We start from the raw sequence: 19,838 nt of genomic DNA on the forward strand, positions 1-19,838 counted from the left end.
TAGTGTTCATGTATAGCCTTGTGATAAACAGCAGACTTACTCATAGAAAACAGCTTCATAGTGCTACTCTAGATCAAAAACAGTTTGAGGCTGTGTGAGAAAAATATCTCTTTCTCCTGTTATCGACCTATACATTGATATATCCATCTATAGAGAGATATATCTAGCTGTCTCTCTGTAGATGTAGACAGAGATGCGAGATAGGAAAACAATATAAAATATACTCTTTATAAAGAATATTCTGGCGTCATTTCTTCCTGCCAAGATTCCCACTGTGCTGCTGTGCAGTAAAAACAATCGAGATGATTGCCTTGCTAATGTGAGAGAGTGAAAAATGATCTCAGCAGTGATTTGATGACTGAATTAATTTATTCACAGACACATGACATAATTTCCAAAACACATTAGCCTAACTGAGTGAAAACAGGATCAGGCAGGGTCACAATGACAAATGGCAGAGTGGACGGACGGACGTTGTTAAGTCTTTGGTTTGACAAAAAAGAAAAAGGACAATGTTCAAGACTTAGCAACCGTGCATTCTAAGGCACTTGCATTTTTATGTTAAAAACAGTTGCTGTGCGTTCGACAGTATGTTAATATACAGTACAAGACAGGAAGTATAGTGAATTATGTAAGACACTTTAGAGCATACAAAGACATAACGTAGTGAGGTATTACATCTATAATTAAACAACTCGTGGTGGACAGGCCTTCACTGGACGGCAACATAAATGTTAGATAATTCCCTCTACAGAAGGATGTCAATAGGTCTTTGCCCTGAGTGGTTGGCCCCAGCCAAAATCTGAATGCATGATGTAGTGCCATATAAACATTGTACAAACAGGAGTCAATGTCATCAAAAGTTTTCTAAAATTCCTATCAAATTGTGATAATTTTGATATCCAGTAAAGTCTGGATGTCTGTGTTAGTGTTTTCAAATTTGTCTACAAAGTGACACCATGCATTCTGATTTCATGTGGCTCGAATAAACAAAAAAATCTCAGGCAAAAAGAGCTATCTGACCATCGAACGGGGAACAAAACACGCCCAACATTTAGCACTTAAAAGACGTCAGAAATTGAATGTTATGGATAAAGTGGTTGAACTGGAGCTGAACACGCACACAAATGTTATGCAACTTCTCCACTCACTTGGGCTGGAGCCACCTGGTTGCATGACAGCTGCGGAGTGACCCGTCATCCCAGATCTATTTCTGACAGGGTAACAGGTGAGGAAACGATAATGTTCTTCATTTAGAAGGCACTTGGTCAGTTTGCTGAGTTTACATGTGCTCGGGGTGGTTCTGCAAACAGCTTATGAACTCTGTGACTGGATGGCCCTGATAGCAGATCTGATACACTGCATTGAACAGTGGGAACCTGGAGGAAGGAGGAGGTATCGTTGAGTGCAAGAATAACGCTCGATGATTGATGTCTTTTCTAACCAGAACCAGTGATTGCGTGTGTCGTGTTGCTGCTCAACTTACTTGTCAATTAGGTTTTTGTGATTGAGGATAAGATAGACCTCAGCTGCTGTCGCTGGTCCCTGCAGCTTCTGACCGTTCAGCATCTCTTTCTCCAGCTCCTCGATGGACTGAGCAAGAGAGGAAACATGACATGCATGAGTGTGAACTCTTGTTAAAAATGGCAGAAGGGTTGATTTTACAAGCTTCCACCGCTCACATTCGTCAGGACAAAATACATTTCAGTCTAATAAATAATTTGTTTTTCGTGTTCCATTTATTTTTAAAAGTATTATCCTAAGCCTGGGCGATAGACCGAATCACAGTCACTTCTGGGTGGACAACTTGCAGTGTATTTGCATTGAGGAGATATGAGAAACTGGCAAACTTGTTTAATTGTGTTGTCATTTCAGCTGTAAATGTAAAGTTTAAAGATATATAGTAAAACATGATGGTCTGACCCATCTGACCTTTCTGCTGTGCCTATTTAATGTACCGTGTTACTTTGCTAGCGTTCTTGAGAGCTACACAACAGCGACATCTAATGCCAACTGCTAGTTTGGCTGAATTCAAATACATTGTACCTATTCCCTCTTCTGAAAAAGAGTAGACGTATTCAAAAATCTAAGCTCTCACCTTCCCCGTCTTCACAAAAGCTTCGGCTACTTTGCGGTTGCGGCCGCCGTAGCAGGTTGTAATGAGGTCAGCCACGCCGCAGCTCTCCAGGAACGTTGCCGAGGACACGGGCCCGGCAGTGCAGAAAATACGGGCGAAGGCGATCATCTCCATCAGGCCCAACCTGATCACAGCTGCCTTCGTGTTGTCGCCGAAGCCCAGACCGTCACAGAAACCTGCACCGACCGCAACAATGTTCTGAGGGGCGAAAGAGGAGGAAAAGTGTCGGTAAAGACTGCAGATACAAGAACTGAAATCACCTGGATACTTAAAGAATACAAACCACCTCGAGGATAATAACAGCATTCAAATACTGTTGAATTAATTAACATAATGAACGGGAACATAAATCAAATTTTCAATTATATTTGGAGCATTAATCATGGTGCCTCCCTTTAAGTGTTTTAGAAGTTTAACGTATCCCATGTTTGATAGAGGTGAAAGCTAAATAACCTCATCTTTTATCTATCAATGCCCAAAAATAATTGAAGCAATAGAAACATAGCCTCAAACAACATTGTCCCTCTCACCAAGTTATTAAAAACATTAAGCCAGGTTCATGAAGCATCTGTGCAGAATAACGCCATTTTATACTTGCATGGTATATTTTATTTTGTATAGTGCTGCAACTTTATTGCAGATTATTTTCATTATAAACTAATCTCAATTTTTTTTTTTTTTTTTTTTTTTTTTTTAATGGTTTCATCAAATGTTAACAGATATTGAAAAATTGGCCAATTAAAATTTCCCAGAGCCCAACGTGATGCCTTGAAATTGTTTTTTTTTTGTTTTGTTCAGTCCAAAACTCAAAAGATATTCCGTTTACAATGACGTACTAAGACAAAGAAAAGCAGCAAATCCTCTAGTTTGAGGAGCTGGGATCAGATTGTTTTGGCATTTTTGCTTAATCTTTTATTATTTGCTACGCATAGTTACAAGCAGAGTAGCGTAGCCAAAGACGGTACTCAAGTAAAAGTACTGTTCCTTTAAAAAACAATTAATCAAGTAGAGGTGAAAGTAGTCATCAAAATAAGTACTTGAGGTAGAGTACGACAGTACTTGAGCAGTAGGTAAATTAACAAACAAAATACTTGTTTAATGGAGTAAAAGTAATGATTTTTCTCAAAAAAATCTACATCAGTATGCTGCATTAAAACTACAACTTCTCAAAAGGTTACTCAAGTACATGTAACGGAGTAAATGTAACTCACTACTACCCACCTCTGTTTACAAGTTGCATCTCAACATGTAATATTGAGATGACAAATGTCTGATGGCTTTTAACTCAAATATTCGCTCCTCAGTTTGCCTGCTAAACAAAACATAAATCTGGAAACACTGGGCTAAATGGTGGCACTTTGACTGTCGAGCAGATGTAAAATAATATATTTGTGCCTTTGAATACTGTGATTAGAATGTTTTATGTTTTATTAGACATTTGGGCACGCATCCCAGGAGATTTATTCAGTCGGTGTTGTTGCTCAGAAACCAAACTAAAAGTCAATTTCTGTAATTTATCAGCAGTCTTTTATTGGTTGTGTAAGCTCATGTATATAATCGAGCAGATTTACCTTTACAAATACGTTTTATATTTGACAAGGCTTCAGTGGTGGAATGAAACTAAGTGCATTCGTTTTTGTGTCTGACATTTTGCCCAGTGCACAAACACAGAGCTGCAGAGAGCTTTGCAGCTGTTGTGATTGCTAAATGGATACTTGTCTGGCTAAGCTGTTTTCCATGTTGCATCACAGTCATGTTAGCAAACTGCTGCGAAAGTTGAAATGTAAGAAATAAGAGGCAAGAACCCCGATTTTCCTGAATGCTTTTTCTGTGTTTTGTAATAAAAACTGACCTTCAGGGCTCCACAGATTTCCACCACATCGTACTCTTCTACGACAGTGACTCTGAAGTTGTTGGTCTGCATGAGTTCCTTCAGGAGAGCCCCGTGGTCTTTATTCTTGCATCCTGAAAGCAGAAAAAAACCTGGTTTATCTTAAGGCGTCTCTAAAAATGACATATTGTGGCAGATACCACCATTTAAAAGTTTGTTAATCAAGAGTCATGATTAAAACACAGTGACTTTGCATCTAGAATACAGCTGAAGGCCTCCAACGAGTTACATTTCCCAGCCCTGATCCAACAAATATTAATCCTGTAAAAAACAGGTTAGTGTTCCAGCTCTACACTAATAATAAATCCCACGAAGAATGTGGTGCAGATCAGGCAAATGTCAAACTGAACCAGAACACTCTGCCATTTACACAACAGATTAAACTTTCACCCCATCGTGCTGACGACGCAGAGAGCTCGAGAACAAACTGCAACAAACGTACTTCCTGCTTCAAGGCTGAAACCGGCTTATCACATCTTTAAATCCTGATCAAAGTGCAACTTTGTGCTAATTAAAGCAATATTAGGTAGAATTTGGCAGTGGGTGGGGGTTTCTGAGTACAGCACCACTGTCATAAATACAAATCCCAGGTCTGTAACAATTTGTCAGATGTAATGTAGGTGCTGACTACAAACAAAACTCATTACATCATCACAATGTTATGTGATGAAAACTTGAATGTTGATGTAAACATATATGTAACGCTGTGATCCTCCCTGCTGACTGAAGTTACATAGTGCAGAAACAAGTGATAGGGGGGCGGAGTGGCTGAGACAGAGACACCATTCACCCTATTACAAGACACTGTACCATCAACATGATTTTGAAGCCGTTATTTTAAAAAGGAACAAAATGTTGCTTTAAAAAAAACGAACATGCAACACAGAGATCAGACTAACCAATGGTGGTCTCACAAAACTTCTCATCGGCGACCTCATTGGCAATGTTAGCTCCCATCAGCACACTCATGGTGATCCCAAGCTTCTCCTGGATCACATCTGAGATCAGTTTAAGTCCATCAGGCCCCTCGTCGACACCCTGGAGGAACAAAAACACAGGCGGCGTATTTACATTAGTCCATACCGCACTCCAGACAGGCAAAGTCCAGCCCCTTCTGGTGCTCCCCATGGGTCCGTATATCTTCAGAACAAATGTGTACAGTAGAGGCAAATACGTTTCCTAACCCTGAACTGTGATGTGAATTACACGTTTGTCAATTTAAAATATCATTTCAAGAAAGTCTCACTTTGACCAAAGATGGTCAAATACATTTAGTTTTTTGTGGAACAGCTCAGTGAACTACATCGTTTCACTCGATATTTGTCACCAACATGGCCGTCACCTCGGCACAGGGGCTAAAGGGCTAAAAAGGTGAGGCGTCAAACAAGACAACATCACGCGACTGTTGGGTGTCTTGATGAGCTTTATGACAAACTGCAACTTTCTGGAGTCACTGTTATCTTTCAAAATTGACAAAATTGACAAAAATTCATGTCACAATTCAATTCAATGTCTCCCACATTCACTACCACCTGGTCAAAGACTTTATGAGTCTGGCATAAAACACTATATAGCATCACACCAAAAATCAGAGGAAGAAGGTGAAAAATTCATAGAGCACAAGAACAAAGTCGAACCTTGATGAGGGATATCCCCACGGCGTCGCACTTGATCTTGCCCTTGATGGTGTCACACACTTTCCCGACAAACTGGTGCGGGATCACGAACACCAAAATGTCTGCGGAGCTGGACGCATCCACCAGGTCTGGGATGGCCAGCTGAGGAGGGAGGAATGATGTTGTGAGAGATGTGACACACATTACTGTCTGATGCAACCTACATTAGAGCCGGTCTAACATCGTGGTTTAGGAGCACAGTCAGAAAACCAATATTACCATGGTTACATGCATTGTGATAAGATTCAATCTATCACAGAGGCGGCGATGGCAGAAGCTATTTAAAAAAGGCAGCCAGAACAAAGCATAATGAACTGCACACATTATGGAGAAAATGAAAAGCATTTTTGGACAATACAGCCCAGCGCAACCATCCACTAAACACATAAGCAAAGCAACAGGCAGAAAATTGAATCACTGTTAAACGGTGAGAAACTAATGGCTTCTTACCACATTTGCTGGTAGCTTGTGCCCAGGGAGGTACTTCACATTTTCATGGTCAGTATTTATTATTTCAGTCAGTTTGCGCCCGTTCACCATCTCCTCAAACACCCACATGTTTACGGTGGTGTCGAATTTTGAATTCTGAGCAGCATTGGCACCCACTATCTTGGCGATGGCAGAACCCCTGCATCGTTAACAGTCAGAAGTTAGTATTTAATTTACGTATCACGTTAGAAAGTGACACTGCAATTAAAATGCAGTGTAAACTTAAAGTAACATGGCAAGAAAACAGTCAGCGTCGGTCCAAAGGAGATGATAAAGTGAGGTGCTTGAAATGATCCAAGATGCAGTGATTTTGCCTTCTGAGTCTTGAGGTTAGACAGATTTTTTTACTATCACCTGACTGCTGGAGTTATCATCACCACTCATGTGTTGTCTACTTGTTGCTGTTTGATCATCATCAGCTGCTGTTGTACTCGAGATAAGCTGAAAAATGTGACTATCTGCCCTCCATGATTAATCTGGTGTGGAGAAGTGGGCCAAACTCCATTGGGAAAATCTGCTGATTTCAAGTTCCTTTACAAAACAGTGATGTTACAATTAGGTTAAACTTGATTTTGAGGCAATTATTGGATAAATCGAAGACAACACACCAATTCGGCATAAAAACAATGCATACAACATGAATGAGCTTAAAGCTTAAAAGTGTTATCTTCCCCAACAACAGCTACAAACCTAAACAAAAAGAGAGGTTATCAAATAAAATCCATCTGTTACTATATGCCGAATTCACTAGAGGACATTCAGGGTGTATTCAAGCCCATAAATTATGTTTTGCCACATTAAAATTTGTTTTTAAGTCAACATGGTACCTTAAAACTATCCGATTGTTAAATGGAGTTTGGCGTTTGGTTTCACACAGATGGAAAAACGCCCTGAAGTCTCCTATTGGCGATCACGTACAGCCATGCCCATTGTCGGTGTGCGTTTTAAATGATGTCTGTAAAATTAACTTTAACATATTTCTGCTGAGGAGGTGCTAATAAGAGTGAGCTAACATGTTGCTGACACAGTGAGACTGCATGACCACGAAATCCCATTAATCGTGACTGACATGTGGCCAGTTTTCTGCACACTCAGCCGGATTCACAGCATGTTACTCTAATCGACACTAAACTTGTGTTGCAGCTAACCAAACGTTATTTATTAATAGTTCATGGTGTCAAGTCAAACTGGACGTTATCACAGAAAAAAAAATGCGGCTAGTTAACGTTAGCTGCCCAGTGATGCTAAGTTGGCTAGCAACGGCACCGGGTTAACGAGCCATCTGCAACACACAACGATGGCAACGCGCCACAAAGTTAGCCATATTTAACACCCCGGCAGTTTACAGCTCGGTACATTAACACGACAACTTACCAATTTCCGGAGCCGATGATGCAGACTTTCTTCGGAGCTGCCATCGTGAAGAGGTAAAGCGATGAGTGGAGGTGAGCCACACTGAGCGCCGCTGAGGACCTGCAGTGAGGTTACGTAACGCAGTGACAGCCAGGCAGCAGGCAGCCTCCTGTTATTGGCCCTTGTGAGGGCCGACACTGGCCCGCCCAGTGAAGCAGGGTCCAAGTCTGGTCACTGATCGACTACAGAGGTTAGTAGGCTCAGGGTTAATGGGGCAGAAGTCTCCAACATTACCCTGCAGATTTGCATCAGCATATGTTTTATGGTGCAAACAGCTCTGCTTCATGGAGTCCTTACAGCTGTGGACAACCTGGGAAGTTGTGTGTTATTCATGAAGATTCAGTAATCTGCAATATTCAATTAGTTAAAGGTTAACTCCACCATTTTTACACATTACAGTGTGTTTACAGGTGTTCAGGAGTGCTGCTGGATATGTCAAAAAAAAAGTGGTATGTGTCTCCAGAGGAAGCTGAGTGTAATCTGATAAATTACCTCCAGTGATGTCACTCATAGTGCGTCCCATTGTACAAAAAGTTACCTCTGACACGGAAAAGCGCAATGGAACAGCCATTGTGCCGTGAACTACACGTATGATGCTTGTCAGTTCAAAAGATAATTTTCCAAATCAAAAAAGTCGCCGTTTTGTTGTAATTAGTTTCAGTTTAGTGTTAAAATGGTCAGTGAACTCCATCATCTCGCTCAACGCGCGTCACCAACACAATATGGCTGCCAACTTGGCACAGAAAGGTATTATCATAATAAATCTGGTCATATTGACAACTGCAGTTATGTGACAGGGTAGTAGCTGCTAATACACAGGACCAGCTCTACAATGTTTAAGTTACAGGTGTTGGTGACCACTCAACGAGATGGCGTCACCTACACGACTGTTGGCTGCGTGGTCTTTATAATAACGTATTTTCACTGTCTTATATTTTATTAGCTGAGACTTTATTGACTTGGAAAATTATCTTTTAAATTGACAAACACCATATGTGTGATTCATGGCACAGTTTAAGCAGGTTCAAAAAGTTATTTGTCTCTCTTCGTTCACTACCATACCAAGTTTTTCCAAAATAAGGTGTAATGGAAATTCTCCTTTGTGAGGTAGAGAGGTGCTAATTCTCAGAGGAATTTCAGACCCAGCGTGATGAATCAGATCTCTTTAATACATGCAGCATGGAGACAGAGTAGGGGTCACATACTTTTAAGACAGTTGGTAATTACTCCTTTCCAAAACAATGACCCCCTGATGTTTGGGTTGATCATGTCTTTCCCAGGACAGTGACCCTTTGATGTTTTATTAGGACAGTAAATGTCATCCTATCTACCTTCCTGTAACACCTCAGACAGAGAGAATTACCCCTCATGTGACTTTTTGACCCTTACACCTAACACCTAACACCTTCTCCCCTCCTCCTCTCATATGTTTTATATAGTACATTGATTACTGAATGGAAAACTATTAAATTTCTCACAAAGGTCCCATGGGGTCCACTGGAAGGAGCGTGACTTCGGCGTTTTTTACCGACTCGGAAATTCCGACTTACGACTTAAAACTGTAAAATTTGCTGATAAAACTAGTTAAGTAAATGTTTTAATTGCAATTGTCAGACCATAGAAAAATCCCTGTTGGATATAATAATAATTTTAAAATTCTGCTGACACGTTACACTACGTTTTGCTTAAAATACTTCTGTTTTCATTGAAGTTTTGAATGCAGAACTTTTTGTACTGTACTGTAGCACTGTAGATGTGCCTGATTAGAGCCCTACAAACCTTTTTATTAAATGTCTTCTTCGTGCTTCCTCCTCATTATTCTCACAGGAGGTGTTCATTTTTTTCGCTGTGCAAAAAATGGCCAGCCCATTAAAAGTCATGAGAGCGACCATAGAAAGATCTCTGTGGGAGAAATTATTTGGTCTGGAGGGCTCAAACAAAAGAGGACCTTGTTGCATAAGAGCTGGAACAACTAATAGAAGAGGCGACGTAGGAAGGAAGAGAACTCCAGATTCAGCAGTCTGGTTTTTATACGAGCAAGCACAAAATCTAGCTCGCTGAAGAGTGGGTTTGCAGCTGGAGCTCCACCACGAACATCAGTATCATGAAGTCACATGCGTTCCCCTCATGTGATCACATTTGAGCATTCCTATTGTATATTGAATCAGCAGTCATTGAGCCAAGCTTGAAGCTCTGTGAGGCTGTGCTGTAGTCAGGCACAGTTTAAGCTGCATGCTAACATGCTCACAAATGTTATCGTGCTGATGTTCAGCAGGTGTAATGTTCAGTGTTTTAGCATGTTAACATATGCAATTGAGCACTAAACACAAAGTGCAGCTAAGGCCACAAGGATGTCATCAATTTTGAAGTGATTTCATCATGAATAAAAGCATCAATAGCCTAATTCAATATGATTTCAGGTTCACATTTTATCTTGTTGCAGTACATATGGTTGCCAAGCCAGTGGGTTTCAACATTTGTAAGCGTGACACCACTGGCTTTGAGACAATTTCCAGCCGTGTTTGTAGTGACAAAATATAAATATTTATATAGCCCAAAATCAAAATCACATTGCCTCAGTGGGCTTTACAATCTGTACAGTGAACAACATCCTCTGTCCTTAGACCCTCGATTCGAGTGAGGAAAAACTTCCCACGAGAGACGGCACATCTCCAGCTGTGTAGTATTTTAAGCCAAAACTTGATATTTCCTCACCTTAACTAGGGTTGTTTTTGTGTCTAAACCAAACCAGATCTTAAGCACAGCGTTGTCACAACATAAAATAGAAAACTGAACCTAAAGAAACATTGCCAACATTTATTCTGGCGACATTACAGGAAAAAGTCATGGGATCACAAAAGTTGGCGTAATTAGGATACACCATCTGGGAAACATGGATAATAGTAGAAAATCTCATGGAAATTGATTTAAAAAAAAAAAAAGTTGTTGTGATACCTCCATCCTAGAGAGGTAATTAAGAGGAAATCTGCACAGAAAATGATGCACAGTGAAAAGAAAGCTATTTCTACTGTAGACTCATCCAACAGACCCTTTTTGCGGCAGACATTTTGACCTGCCGAAGCAGGAAAAGCACCGGTGGAATTTATAACATTATTGATAGCCTCATTACATTAAAGTGAGCTAGTTCCTTGCTCACTCACTGACATGGCTTACTGGGGAGATATTTTAACGTTATTGGTCACACCGGTGTTTTTCACATCCAAAGATGCCTGAAAAAGAAGTGCAGACTGGGTTTAAATGATGACACAGAACACCTTGAAGTGAATAAAAGTTACATAAAGTTAGCATTTAATCTTTAATATAACAACTGCTTCATTATATCACCAGACTAAAATAATCATCCTTTCATATTTTAAATGAAAACGGAGATTAAAAAAATGGAGGCAGAAATATGACAAAAGCATGAAAGCATGTTTTGAGATGCATGACCTCATGCAGTGGACGCTGGAAAAACAATCCAGCAGTTCATCTTCATTTATGGATACAGTATAAGCTGCTGTGACTGTAGCGATACAAAAGAAAAGCCATATACTTCAATACTGTCTTTGATAAATATACTTTTCATATGTACAGAAGAGTTGAAACACACAGCTAGTCTATATAAAATAAATACAACAGATACAACATTAGACGGATCAAACTGTTCTAATACAATAAGATTATTATCAATAGTTGTTGCAATATTTACAGTAAATTACAGTCGATGGTATGATTGTGCTTGATAATAACACCACACAGCTACACAATATACAATTCCCATTCTCAGAGAATAACATAGAGCTCAATGGGAATGAATGCAAGTAGATTAATGCCAACAGAATACTGAAATATATTGAAATGGTTTGATTTTTGTAAACAGAGTCAGAGTAGAGACAGCATATGAGACAAACCTTTAAACATGCACATGACATGTTTACAGCCTAACTGATGACAGATACAGTGTTCTGGATTTGAGGGCAGCATTTCCAATTTCCCTTCATCAGCTTCCTAATGAGCACACACGCAACTAAATACATGCTCACAAAACACACACAGATGTTGACACAAACTGCAGCCAGACGTGCGGGTTAACTGTTCATCGATGGACCACGTTTAAGACGCCCACTGTACAGCGCTACATGCAACTTAGAGCCCTAGAAGATGGAAAAACACATTCAAAAGTTTTATACTCATTTATTATCTTGCCATGTTAACACACCCGAAAAGGAAACTCGTAAATGTGATGAACAACATCAACATGTAGCCTACATGTAAAAATGTATGACATTCCCTTATAGTTATGTATTGGAGTCTGTTTTGTACTCTTGCCAGGAAAATACTTTTGATGTCTTCTGAGATTTACATTTTGCTGTGATTGTCACTGAGAGGAAGAAATACAGTATGTAGCGCCTGGCTGCCACAGAAAAAAGCTTTTTAAATATTTGTTCATAATGTGTACATTTAATCTGTTTTGCCGTGTATCCATCTGTCGCTGTTAGATAAGAAGATTGACTCTGCTGTTATTTTGTTTGTTAGTTATGGTGCATTCCATTTGAACTGGGAAGTCGGAATTTCTGAGTTCCCAGTCGTCAATTTCACCTGGAACGTCCCCTAAAGTTTGATTTCTAACTCGGAAAAGTCAGATACACCTCATCAGCCCTGACCTTAAAGTCCAAGATGGCTGCTCAGTGCATGTAGATACTGTTTATTAGTACTTCTGCCTTATTTGTGTCTCATTAAATCATTAAGTCTTACACACAGTACTGTCCAACTTCTATCTGTGGACATGTTGCTTCTGTCTTTGTATGCAAAATACCACACAATGCATTGTTATCAACTGGTCTTGTTAACAGTTGATAAACCTGACTATCTGTTTGTACTCGGGTACTCTGTTCGTACTCGGGTATGTACTCCGGCCAGCTCCGACTTCTGACTTCCGAGGTAAGTGGAATGCACCATCAGCATCGCCTGCTTCCCTCTACAAAAGGCCTGTGGGATTTTTCAATTGGATTTTGGATTATTGCAGAAAATAAGATCTGTGGCAAACACAAGTTTATGATACTTACAGGTTTTGTTCACAGATGAACACCACTTTTATGATTCTTGAAGCTGAAATGCAATCACCGGTAGTAAAAAGCTAACGTCAGGCTATAACTGATGTACATGGTGGTTGCATGACTTCCACGTCACGACCACCAAGCTTCCCTCTACAATATAATATACACACTTTACTATAAACTGATCAATGTCCAATTTGGAAAGGTAAAAATCTCCTAAGCTTGTGTTCACCAAAGACCTTATTTCAGACATCAAAAACCCATTCAAAAAACCTATTGACTTCAACATGCAGCACTCTGTTGTCATTTCCACACTCGAGTTTGTGTACACACTAAACAAATTAGATCAAAAGTGTTAATTTGAGCTTTACAGGTGCTGTAGGCAGATTTTATTATCATTTCCAGTCTTTGTGCTAAACTAAGCTAAGCGGCTACTTGTTGTAGCTTCATATTTTACAGCTAGATATGAGAGTGGTATCAATCTTATCTAACTTTCTGCCAGAAAATAACAATAAGGCTTTGTCCCAAAAGTCGAACTACTCTCATTTGATTTCTATACAATCAGGGGTTTCGCCGCTACAGCGTTAGCAATTGTTAGCTATTCACCTTATTTTCAAATAAGGAACCAGACACGGAGCACAGCCAGTTTCTGTTTTATTGTGCGAGACTTCCTGCCATGCACTTCCGCCCACTGGCTAGCAATTAGCTAACTCACTTTTCATTGCAGCAGCTAGCACAACAAGCTAGTTAGCTCTGTTAGCTCTCATGAGGGAGCTGACAGAGCAGAAGTGCGGCACAATAACAGGAAGTTGACCAACATTTTACATCCACGTTAAGAAAATAAGGTGAATATGACAGATGCTACTTAGTCAATTTTCTGAATTTATGATTCTCCTACTTGTGAATTTTTAACACTACATACAAGTATTTTACTCTTTATCCTGGATTGTCACTCATTATCAGGGATTGTCCTTTACTTGTGGCCTTTTTCACAGCAGACAATCTGACTTGTTTAGTCAGATAAACACAGGTGATACTTCTATTCTAGTCTCTCAGTAACACATGGCAGTGAGCCAGCATTCACAGTACCAGGAGCCTGAAACCGAAGCAGCTAAATTCAGCCATCATTCAAGTTAAATTTACACCTGTGCTTTTCTTTCTTTTTCTGCTATGACAAGTCAAAATGTCTCCTGTTGAAAAGGCCTGGGTCTGCTGTTCAGCAAATGTTAACGTTGCCTCACTTAAATGCCAGCTTCGTTCTTTCATCCTGCTCGGCTAATTTCCATAAAAGAAAATGACCTTTTTGTTATTAATTTGCTTGGCTTGTAAATTCTTCGGGGGGCTGTCACCCTTGCAAGATGAGGTAGTACAGTTTATTGGCAAAATGCTCAGGTTTTTAGCAAGGGAAGACTGTCATAAGATGCGGTTGGATGACATGAATATAAAAATGAAAAAAGGGGGGGAAGTCAAGAACAAAGGAGGAACGATGAAAGCATGCCACCAAGGACAAAAGTGAAGAATGCGAAAAAGTGACATGAAGATTCCTCAAAGAAAATTTCCTCCAGAAAACGATTTGCAAGTGAAAATGAACGACAAAAAAACTCCTTCAAGTTGACAAATGACAAACACAGAGCTGCGATTTCAAATGCTGATTTGCTGAAGAGCCATATCTTAGTTTATGCCCCTATTTACTGTATCTGTCGCTACGTCTTGAAAAGCTGTTTTACAGATGACCATGCAGATATTCTGACATTTTTGAATTCATCACAACATGTTGATCACTGGTTTCTGCCGCCCCCGCTGTCTGTGTGGCTCCTCCTGATGTCGGCCACATGCTGAACTCACCTCGCCCGCTCACAAACCTTTAATCAGGCACAGTTCACACACTTGCTCTGTTGAGAAAAAACTGCAACGAGCAAAGTCCACCAACACCGCTCAGAGACAAGAGAGTGCAGCGGCTCCCTCCCTCACACGGCTGCAGAAGCCTAGTGAAAGTTACTGACGTGACACTTGACGTCATCTAAGCTCAGCACTGTTCCCTGGTCGTTGTTGTTGTTGTGCTTGTGCTTGTTATCAGAGCAGCGACACAGCTTGTACTTGATCACCTGAGGAGATAAACACAGTGTCAAACAGTCTAGGTTTCAGAAACGCTGATGCCAAGTCTCCGCAGAACAACTTGAAATGTTTCTAATTATTTGGATTTTTCATTATATTTAGCCTGTTCCCTTAACTCTTCAATTATATTTTCTGTAAGTCTTATTTCCAAACACCAAGGTTTAAATGCTGTTTCAAGGCCTTTTCTACAGTCAGGAATAAAACCTTGGTGGGAAAATACCGCCTCCTTTTCTCTGTTAATTATTTGGCCTGTATCTCGTTGAATTTGAGTATAAAACTAGAGGAATCTGCGTATAAAAATATAGAGGACATGATCACAGATAGTAGCCACAGCACTAAATTAAGTAAATACTCAGATGCAGCAGGATTATTCTTCTATCTAATCACTTTCTCACCTCATAAAGGTAGTCGAACAGCTCCAGAATGGTGAGTATGCTTGCCCCAATAAAAAGTCCCATCTGACCACCGATATCACCTGAAATAAGAAAATGTAAATGTATGAGAAAACATAATCTGCTATAAGGACTGAAAGATCGTCCAATGTGTGAAGAAAAACTCAATAAATCTCTACCTAAAAGTCCAGCCACTTCATAAGCCTTCTTCTGTTCAATAGTTTCATAGTTGAGAGCCTCAAAAAAGATGTCTAAAACCAGGATGTTCTCCCTGTGGAGGAAGAGGAAAAACATTGATATTCAATTGTAGGCCACTAGGGGTCTCTCTATCAAAACAAAAGGGATGTGACAGTGTTGTGTTGTGTGTTGTGGAGAGAGTCTGGTGCAGAGCCAGACCTTCTGGAGGAATAAACACCAGAGCTGTTTAACAGGAGGAGAGCGCAGAGATTACTTTTAAAATGTTGGGCTTGAAAAGTGGATTCATCTTCGCAACCTGACTACAGCAGCGATCCGCAAAGATGACCTCCACTGACGGGTGTTTTTGTTTTACTTCATGAACGTAACGTTACATGGAGGATGCATAATTAGTGTAGTATTTTTGTATGTGTGTATTTTGTTTTTTTTTCCTTTGAAGCAAAATATATCTTATATAAATATTTTTAGATTGTAGAAATAATTTAGTGAAAGCAACAAGAAACTGAACTTCCTCCTCTTGCGATAAAGTAAATGTATACTGTACAGCATGTACAGTTGATCCTTACTTAATATACTGCTCAGATTTGTTGTATTTCTTTGCCAGATATTTAGCCGAGGCCTTGCTGGGGATCTTGACGAAGGAAAGCTCTTTGCTGTATCTGGTCATGTTGCACGGCGTCTCACACACACAGACGTCGTTGTCTCTCTCCACCAGGAAATCTGGAGAGAAGAAAACCAGAGCCCAGCGTGACCTTTTCAACGGATCTGTGCTGCTGTGACTTAAAGATGTCACGAGATGATGGTAATGTGTGTGTGGTTGTGTGTCTCTGTGTGCTTTCTGTATCAGTTCCTCAAAGATTCACACCACATGTGAACGAAGCCTTTTCTTACCAAGAGCTGGGTCAGCACATTCTTTGTAAAGCTCGGGGGTGCAGTAGGGCGCATCGCCTGGAGCAAAAAGAGCACACACTCACATCAATTAGCTTTCTTTGAAGTGCCTACAGTAGTGTTTCACTGCAGCATCATTAATGTGAATGTGATACAACACACAGTAAGAGCTGTTTCCTACCAGGCATGTGCACCATGCGACAGTTGCAATTGTCCACCAGGTAGCGCGTTTCACAGTCGATGCGACAGGCTGTGATGCTGTAACTATCAAAGAAGTCTGAGTCCATGGCCGTCACCTTACAGTCTCCCCAGGGTGGAGGAAGATATATCAGCTGCAACAACCACAAACCATACATCACATCACTTATTATACACAGCCACACTTATGAATAGGATATTATGTAGAAAAATAAATGTACTGTCTAATGTTGTTTTGACAACTGAAAATTAAGGAGTTTTTAAAGTTTTAAACATTGTACTTTGTGAATTGTGCATAGATCATTGCTCATTTATGTTTTAAATACTTTGTATATTTTATTATCAAAATCTGGACACATTTCTTTCATTTTTTTCCCCTGCTAAAGCGTTTTTTTGGAGTTACTTTTTCCTCACATGAATCAAAGGTCCAGGGACAGAGGATGTCGTACACTGTGCAGACCGTAAAGCTCACTGAGGCAATGTGATTTGTGATTTTGAAGAAGGCACATAAAATCCTGAGGATTTACTGAGGAATGATCGAGGAGCGGATTGACTTGATAATTGATTAATCAGGCTGTATCTGGTTTTTGACATAAGCGTCTGCCAAATGACTAAATGTTAGTGGGCGACATTCAGTTGGAAAAAGGTTACATCATGTACGTCCTCGCACAAATCAGAATGTAGTGTTTGAAATGAAATAGGATGACAGTTTAACTGTTGTTGCTTATGCTTACCAAATCAGATCAAACCACACTCATACAGTCCTGATGAAGATTAATTGACTTTTTAACTGTTAAACAAATACACTTAATAAATAATAACTCAGGAAAGTGTTTTTCTTTATTATTGTTTTTTAAAACAATCTAACTTGGTTGTGGCTTGTTTAGTTACAAGCATCATGTGTAAAAAATAACTTAAAGTTCCTGTGAAATGGCTCGTGGAGCGCTATTTGCCTCAGCATATTTACGGACAATGGCAGCGTAAGGTGAGATATAGAGCAAGACGTGATAAAAATACTTAAACACTGAGTTTGACTTCATGGGAACTTTAAGATCTCAGGTGCTTTAACAAATGCCACATGTATAGCGATGATTTATACCCTCTGTTCCTGGCAGGAGACAAATGTCTGAAACCCAGGTGCCACTCCGAATCCGAGCTGGTCAATGAAGGACGGCTCGTCCTGACTGTGGATCTGAACTTTGACCCCAGCTTCAAAGGACGTCTCATCTGCAGGAAGTCAAAGAATGAGGGATCACAGCAACACACTTTAAAAATGTGTTTCACCAACGAATCCAGACACTCGGTTCATGTCTCTGAGTTTTTCACTCTGAGGTATTAACACACCCACACGCTGCTAGAGCGTGACAGATAACCAGACATGGCAGCCACTGATTGAAGTGAATGATGTCCCCCTCACCTGTTTCTCCCCAGACAGGCAGGTATTCATCCTGCTGAATGTCTAGCATGAGCTCGAGTCCATTACCCATACCTCCCTTGGTGGTGATGAGGGGAGGACGTCCATCTTCGCCGGAGTTAAAGGTGTAACACTTCCCATAGCGAGTGAAGACCTGAGAGACACGAGAGAGAGAGATTTTTTTAATCACAGGGCTGCAAAACTGCAAAGGGTTTCTTAACTACGCTTTTCCACTGGGGGTCAGTGTTTGACTCAATTTCTGATGTCAGTGTGTGTGTGTGTGAACATGTGTGTGTACGACAGAGATAGCATGAGAGGAAATGTGTGACAGTAAGAAAAAAAAAAGAGGTGAGACAAGGACAGTGGAAGAGAAAAAGGGGAAAGATGGAAAGGAGATCTTCCTTGTGGGTTTGTGTGTTACACAATCAACCCAGTGAGGTGATGGAGACTGGCAGACCGGAGATTTAACGTTCCCTCTCATGCTCTTTATGGTACTTATAATGGACCTGATGTTACCATGGAGACCAAGCATGCCAGCCAGGAAATAATTTAATTAATATTTTGAGACAATGTTTAAGGAAAGAAGAGGCACAGATGTTAGATTGAAGCTGTGAGAATATCAGCAAAAGCACACGACATGTTTAATCAAAACGTGGGAACAAGTCAATTGGGAGCATTTCTTTGGCCAAGAGTTAATCTTGCATTAGAGCGTTTAGTGCTGTATGAGTCACATAACCCATGCGGGGAGAATGAGAGAGAGTGGGAGAGCAGGGAGCAACGAAGATCAAGGATGCAAAGTGAAAGAGACAGAGGCAGAGGGGGGGCTTTAGCTGCTAACGCTTGGAGCAGGCTATTGTTCAGCGTTATGGCACGGAATGACATATCTATGATTAGAGAGAACAAACCAACCAAGTAATTGTTGAGAAAGAGTTTGGGTCCTGCCAAGGGCAGTTTAGACATTTCGGCCATCTATCAAGCAAGCAGCAAGAGATTGCTGGTTGAAGAAGCAGACATCAATCCGAGTTGGAAAAAAAATAAAAAATACACTCAGCGCGATCAAGAAAAGGCAAATGAAAGGCACGACGAGCCATGAACGATATATGTGCACACATTTCGACTCACAGTGACAAACCCGAAGGTAGTTTCCTGTCTTTGGGAGGAAGTGTTTTTCATGTGATAAGAGTCAGCAGCTCTGTGAGGCTGTACCTGAGGCTCCAGTATACTTCATCAGAACTGCTTGTCGGACGGTTCAATAGCTTCAGAACCTCTACCTCCCATTTCTTTAACTTTCTGAGACCAACAATCCAACATCGACAACAACTTCACACCACAAAGGGCCAGCTGTGTGGAGGTGCGAAAGGAGCCCAGCTCAGTAAAGCAAGGTCAGCCCCGTTATTCTTCATGACGTATCTTATAGTGTGGAATTGTGGAGGCCGAACCTTTAAAATGACTATAAATTCAATAGTCTTACTACAAGAACAAATTCCCACCTTATAAAATTTAATGACTTGTTTTATGATAATATTATGCAAATAATGTTCACAGCAAAATCAAAGTCACTCCCAGACTGTGTACAAAAGTTCTTCACAATACAGGAGAGCAAATATAATCTGAGAGGTGCTTGTAAAGAAAGATAAAAAGGCAAAAAAACAAAAAAAGGACATGTATTTCTATTGTTTGGGTTAAATTATGGAGTGAAGCCAATTTAAGTTTAAAAATGTGTAATTCGATTCTGGTTTTCAAGAGAATGGTTTACAAAGGGTGTGAATGACTTTTTTGGTTGCTGTTTTTCGTGCATATTTCTTTAATAATGTAGGATATACATATATAAACATTTAGCTTTAGCCTAAGTTTCTTCAGACTCTACTTAATACTGCTGACTTTGTTTCTGCTGTCTGTACTGTTTATATTCATTGCATTATGTGTGATGACTGACTTATGACTTATAGAACATTTCCACAGGGGCATTTATC

General features: G+C 40.2%; 2 protein-coding genes across 3 annotated transcripts in view; both read right to left on the reverse strand.

Annotated features, from left to right (window-relative positions):
• Positions 1-350: 350 nt before the first annotated feature.
• LOC140999365 (glycerol-3-phosphate dehydrogenase [NAD(+)], cytoplasmic) lies at positions 351-7,699 on the reverse strand. The gene is made up of 8 exons (XM_073469719.1): positions 7,568-7,699; positions 6,155-6,332; positions 5,666-5,806; positions 4,928-5,066; positions 3,990-4,102; positions 2,099-2,335; positions 1,487-1,593; positions 351-1,379 (listed from the first exon to the last, which is right to left on the reverse strand). The coding sequence occupies exons 1-8, from the start codon at positions 7,609-7,611 to the stop codon at positions 1,283-1,285; spliced, it is 1,056 nt and encodes a 351-aa protein (XP_073325820.1). The 5' UTR covers positions 7,612-7,699; the 3' UTR covers positions 351-1,282.
• Positions 7,700-14,648: 6,949 nt separating this feature from the next.
• LOC140999446 (acid-sensing ion channel 1-like) overlaps positions 14,649-19,838 on the reverse strand; it is a 56,960-nt gene continuing 51,770 nt past the window's right edge. Inside the window, exons 3-10 of one of the 2 annotated variants that reach the window (XM_073469825.1) lie at positions 17,869-18,019; positions 17,551-17,678; positions 16,435-16,585; positions 16,257-16,313; positions 15,932-16,085; positions 15,350-15,441; positions 15,174-15,253; positions 14,649-14,768 (exon numbers count right to left, since the gene is read on the reverse strand). In XM_073469825.1, the coding sequence (XP_073325926.1) occupies positions 14,649-14,768; positions 15,174-15,253; positions 15,350-15,441; positions 15,932-16,085; positions 16,257-16,313; positions 16,435-16,585; positions 17,551-17,678; positions 17,869-18,019 (933 nt within the window). Of the gene's footprint in view, positions 14,769-15,173; positions 15,442-15,931; positions 16,086-16,256; positions 16,314-16,434; positions 16,586-17,550; positions 17,679-17,868; positions 18,020-19,838 lie in introns of both variants that reach the window. The other variant, XM_073469824.1, reaches the window with a different exon arrangement.

This window comes from Pagrus major, chromosome 7 (genome assembly GCF_040436345.1).
Source record: "Pagrus major chromosome 7, Pma_NU_1.0".
In the NCBI taxonomy this organism is placed as follows: Eukaryota; Metazoa; Chordata; class Actinopteri; order Spariformes; family Sparidae; genus Pagrus; species Pagrus major.

Bases quoted from the DNA above. Each gene is read 5' to 3' on its own strand.
- LOC140999365 (XM_073469719.1), bottom strand. From the start codon at position 7,611: ATGGCAGCTCCGAAGAAAGTCTGCATCATCGGCTCCGGAAATTG. The intron at 4,103-4,927 runs GTTAGTCTGATC...TTCTGCTTTCAG, and splicing joins GTTTTGTGAGACCACCATTG to GATGCAAGAATAAAGACCAC. The intron at 2,336-3,989 runs GTCAGTTTTTAT...TTCGCCCCTCAG, and splicing joins AAATCTGTGGAGCCCTGAAG to AACATTGTTGCGGTCGGTGC.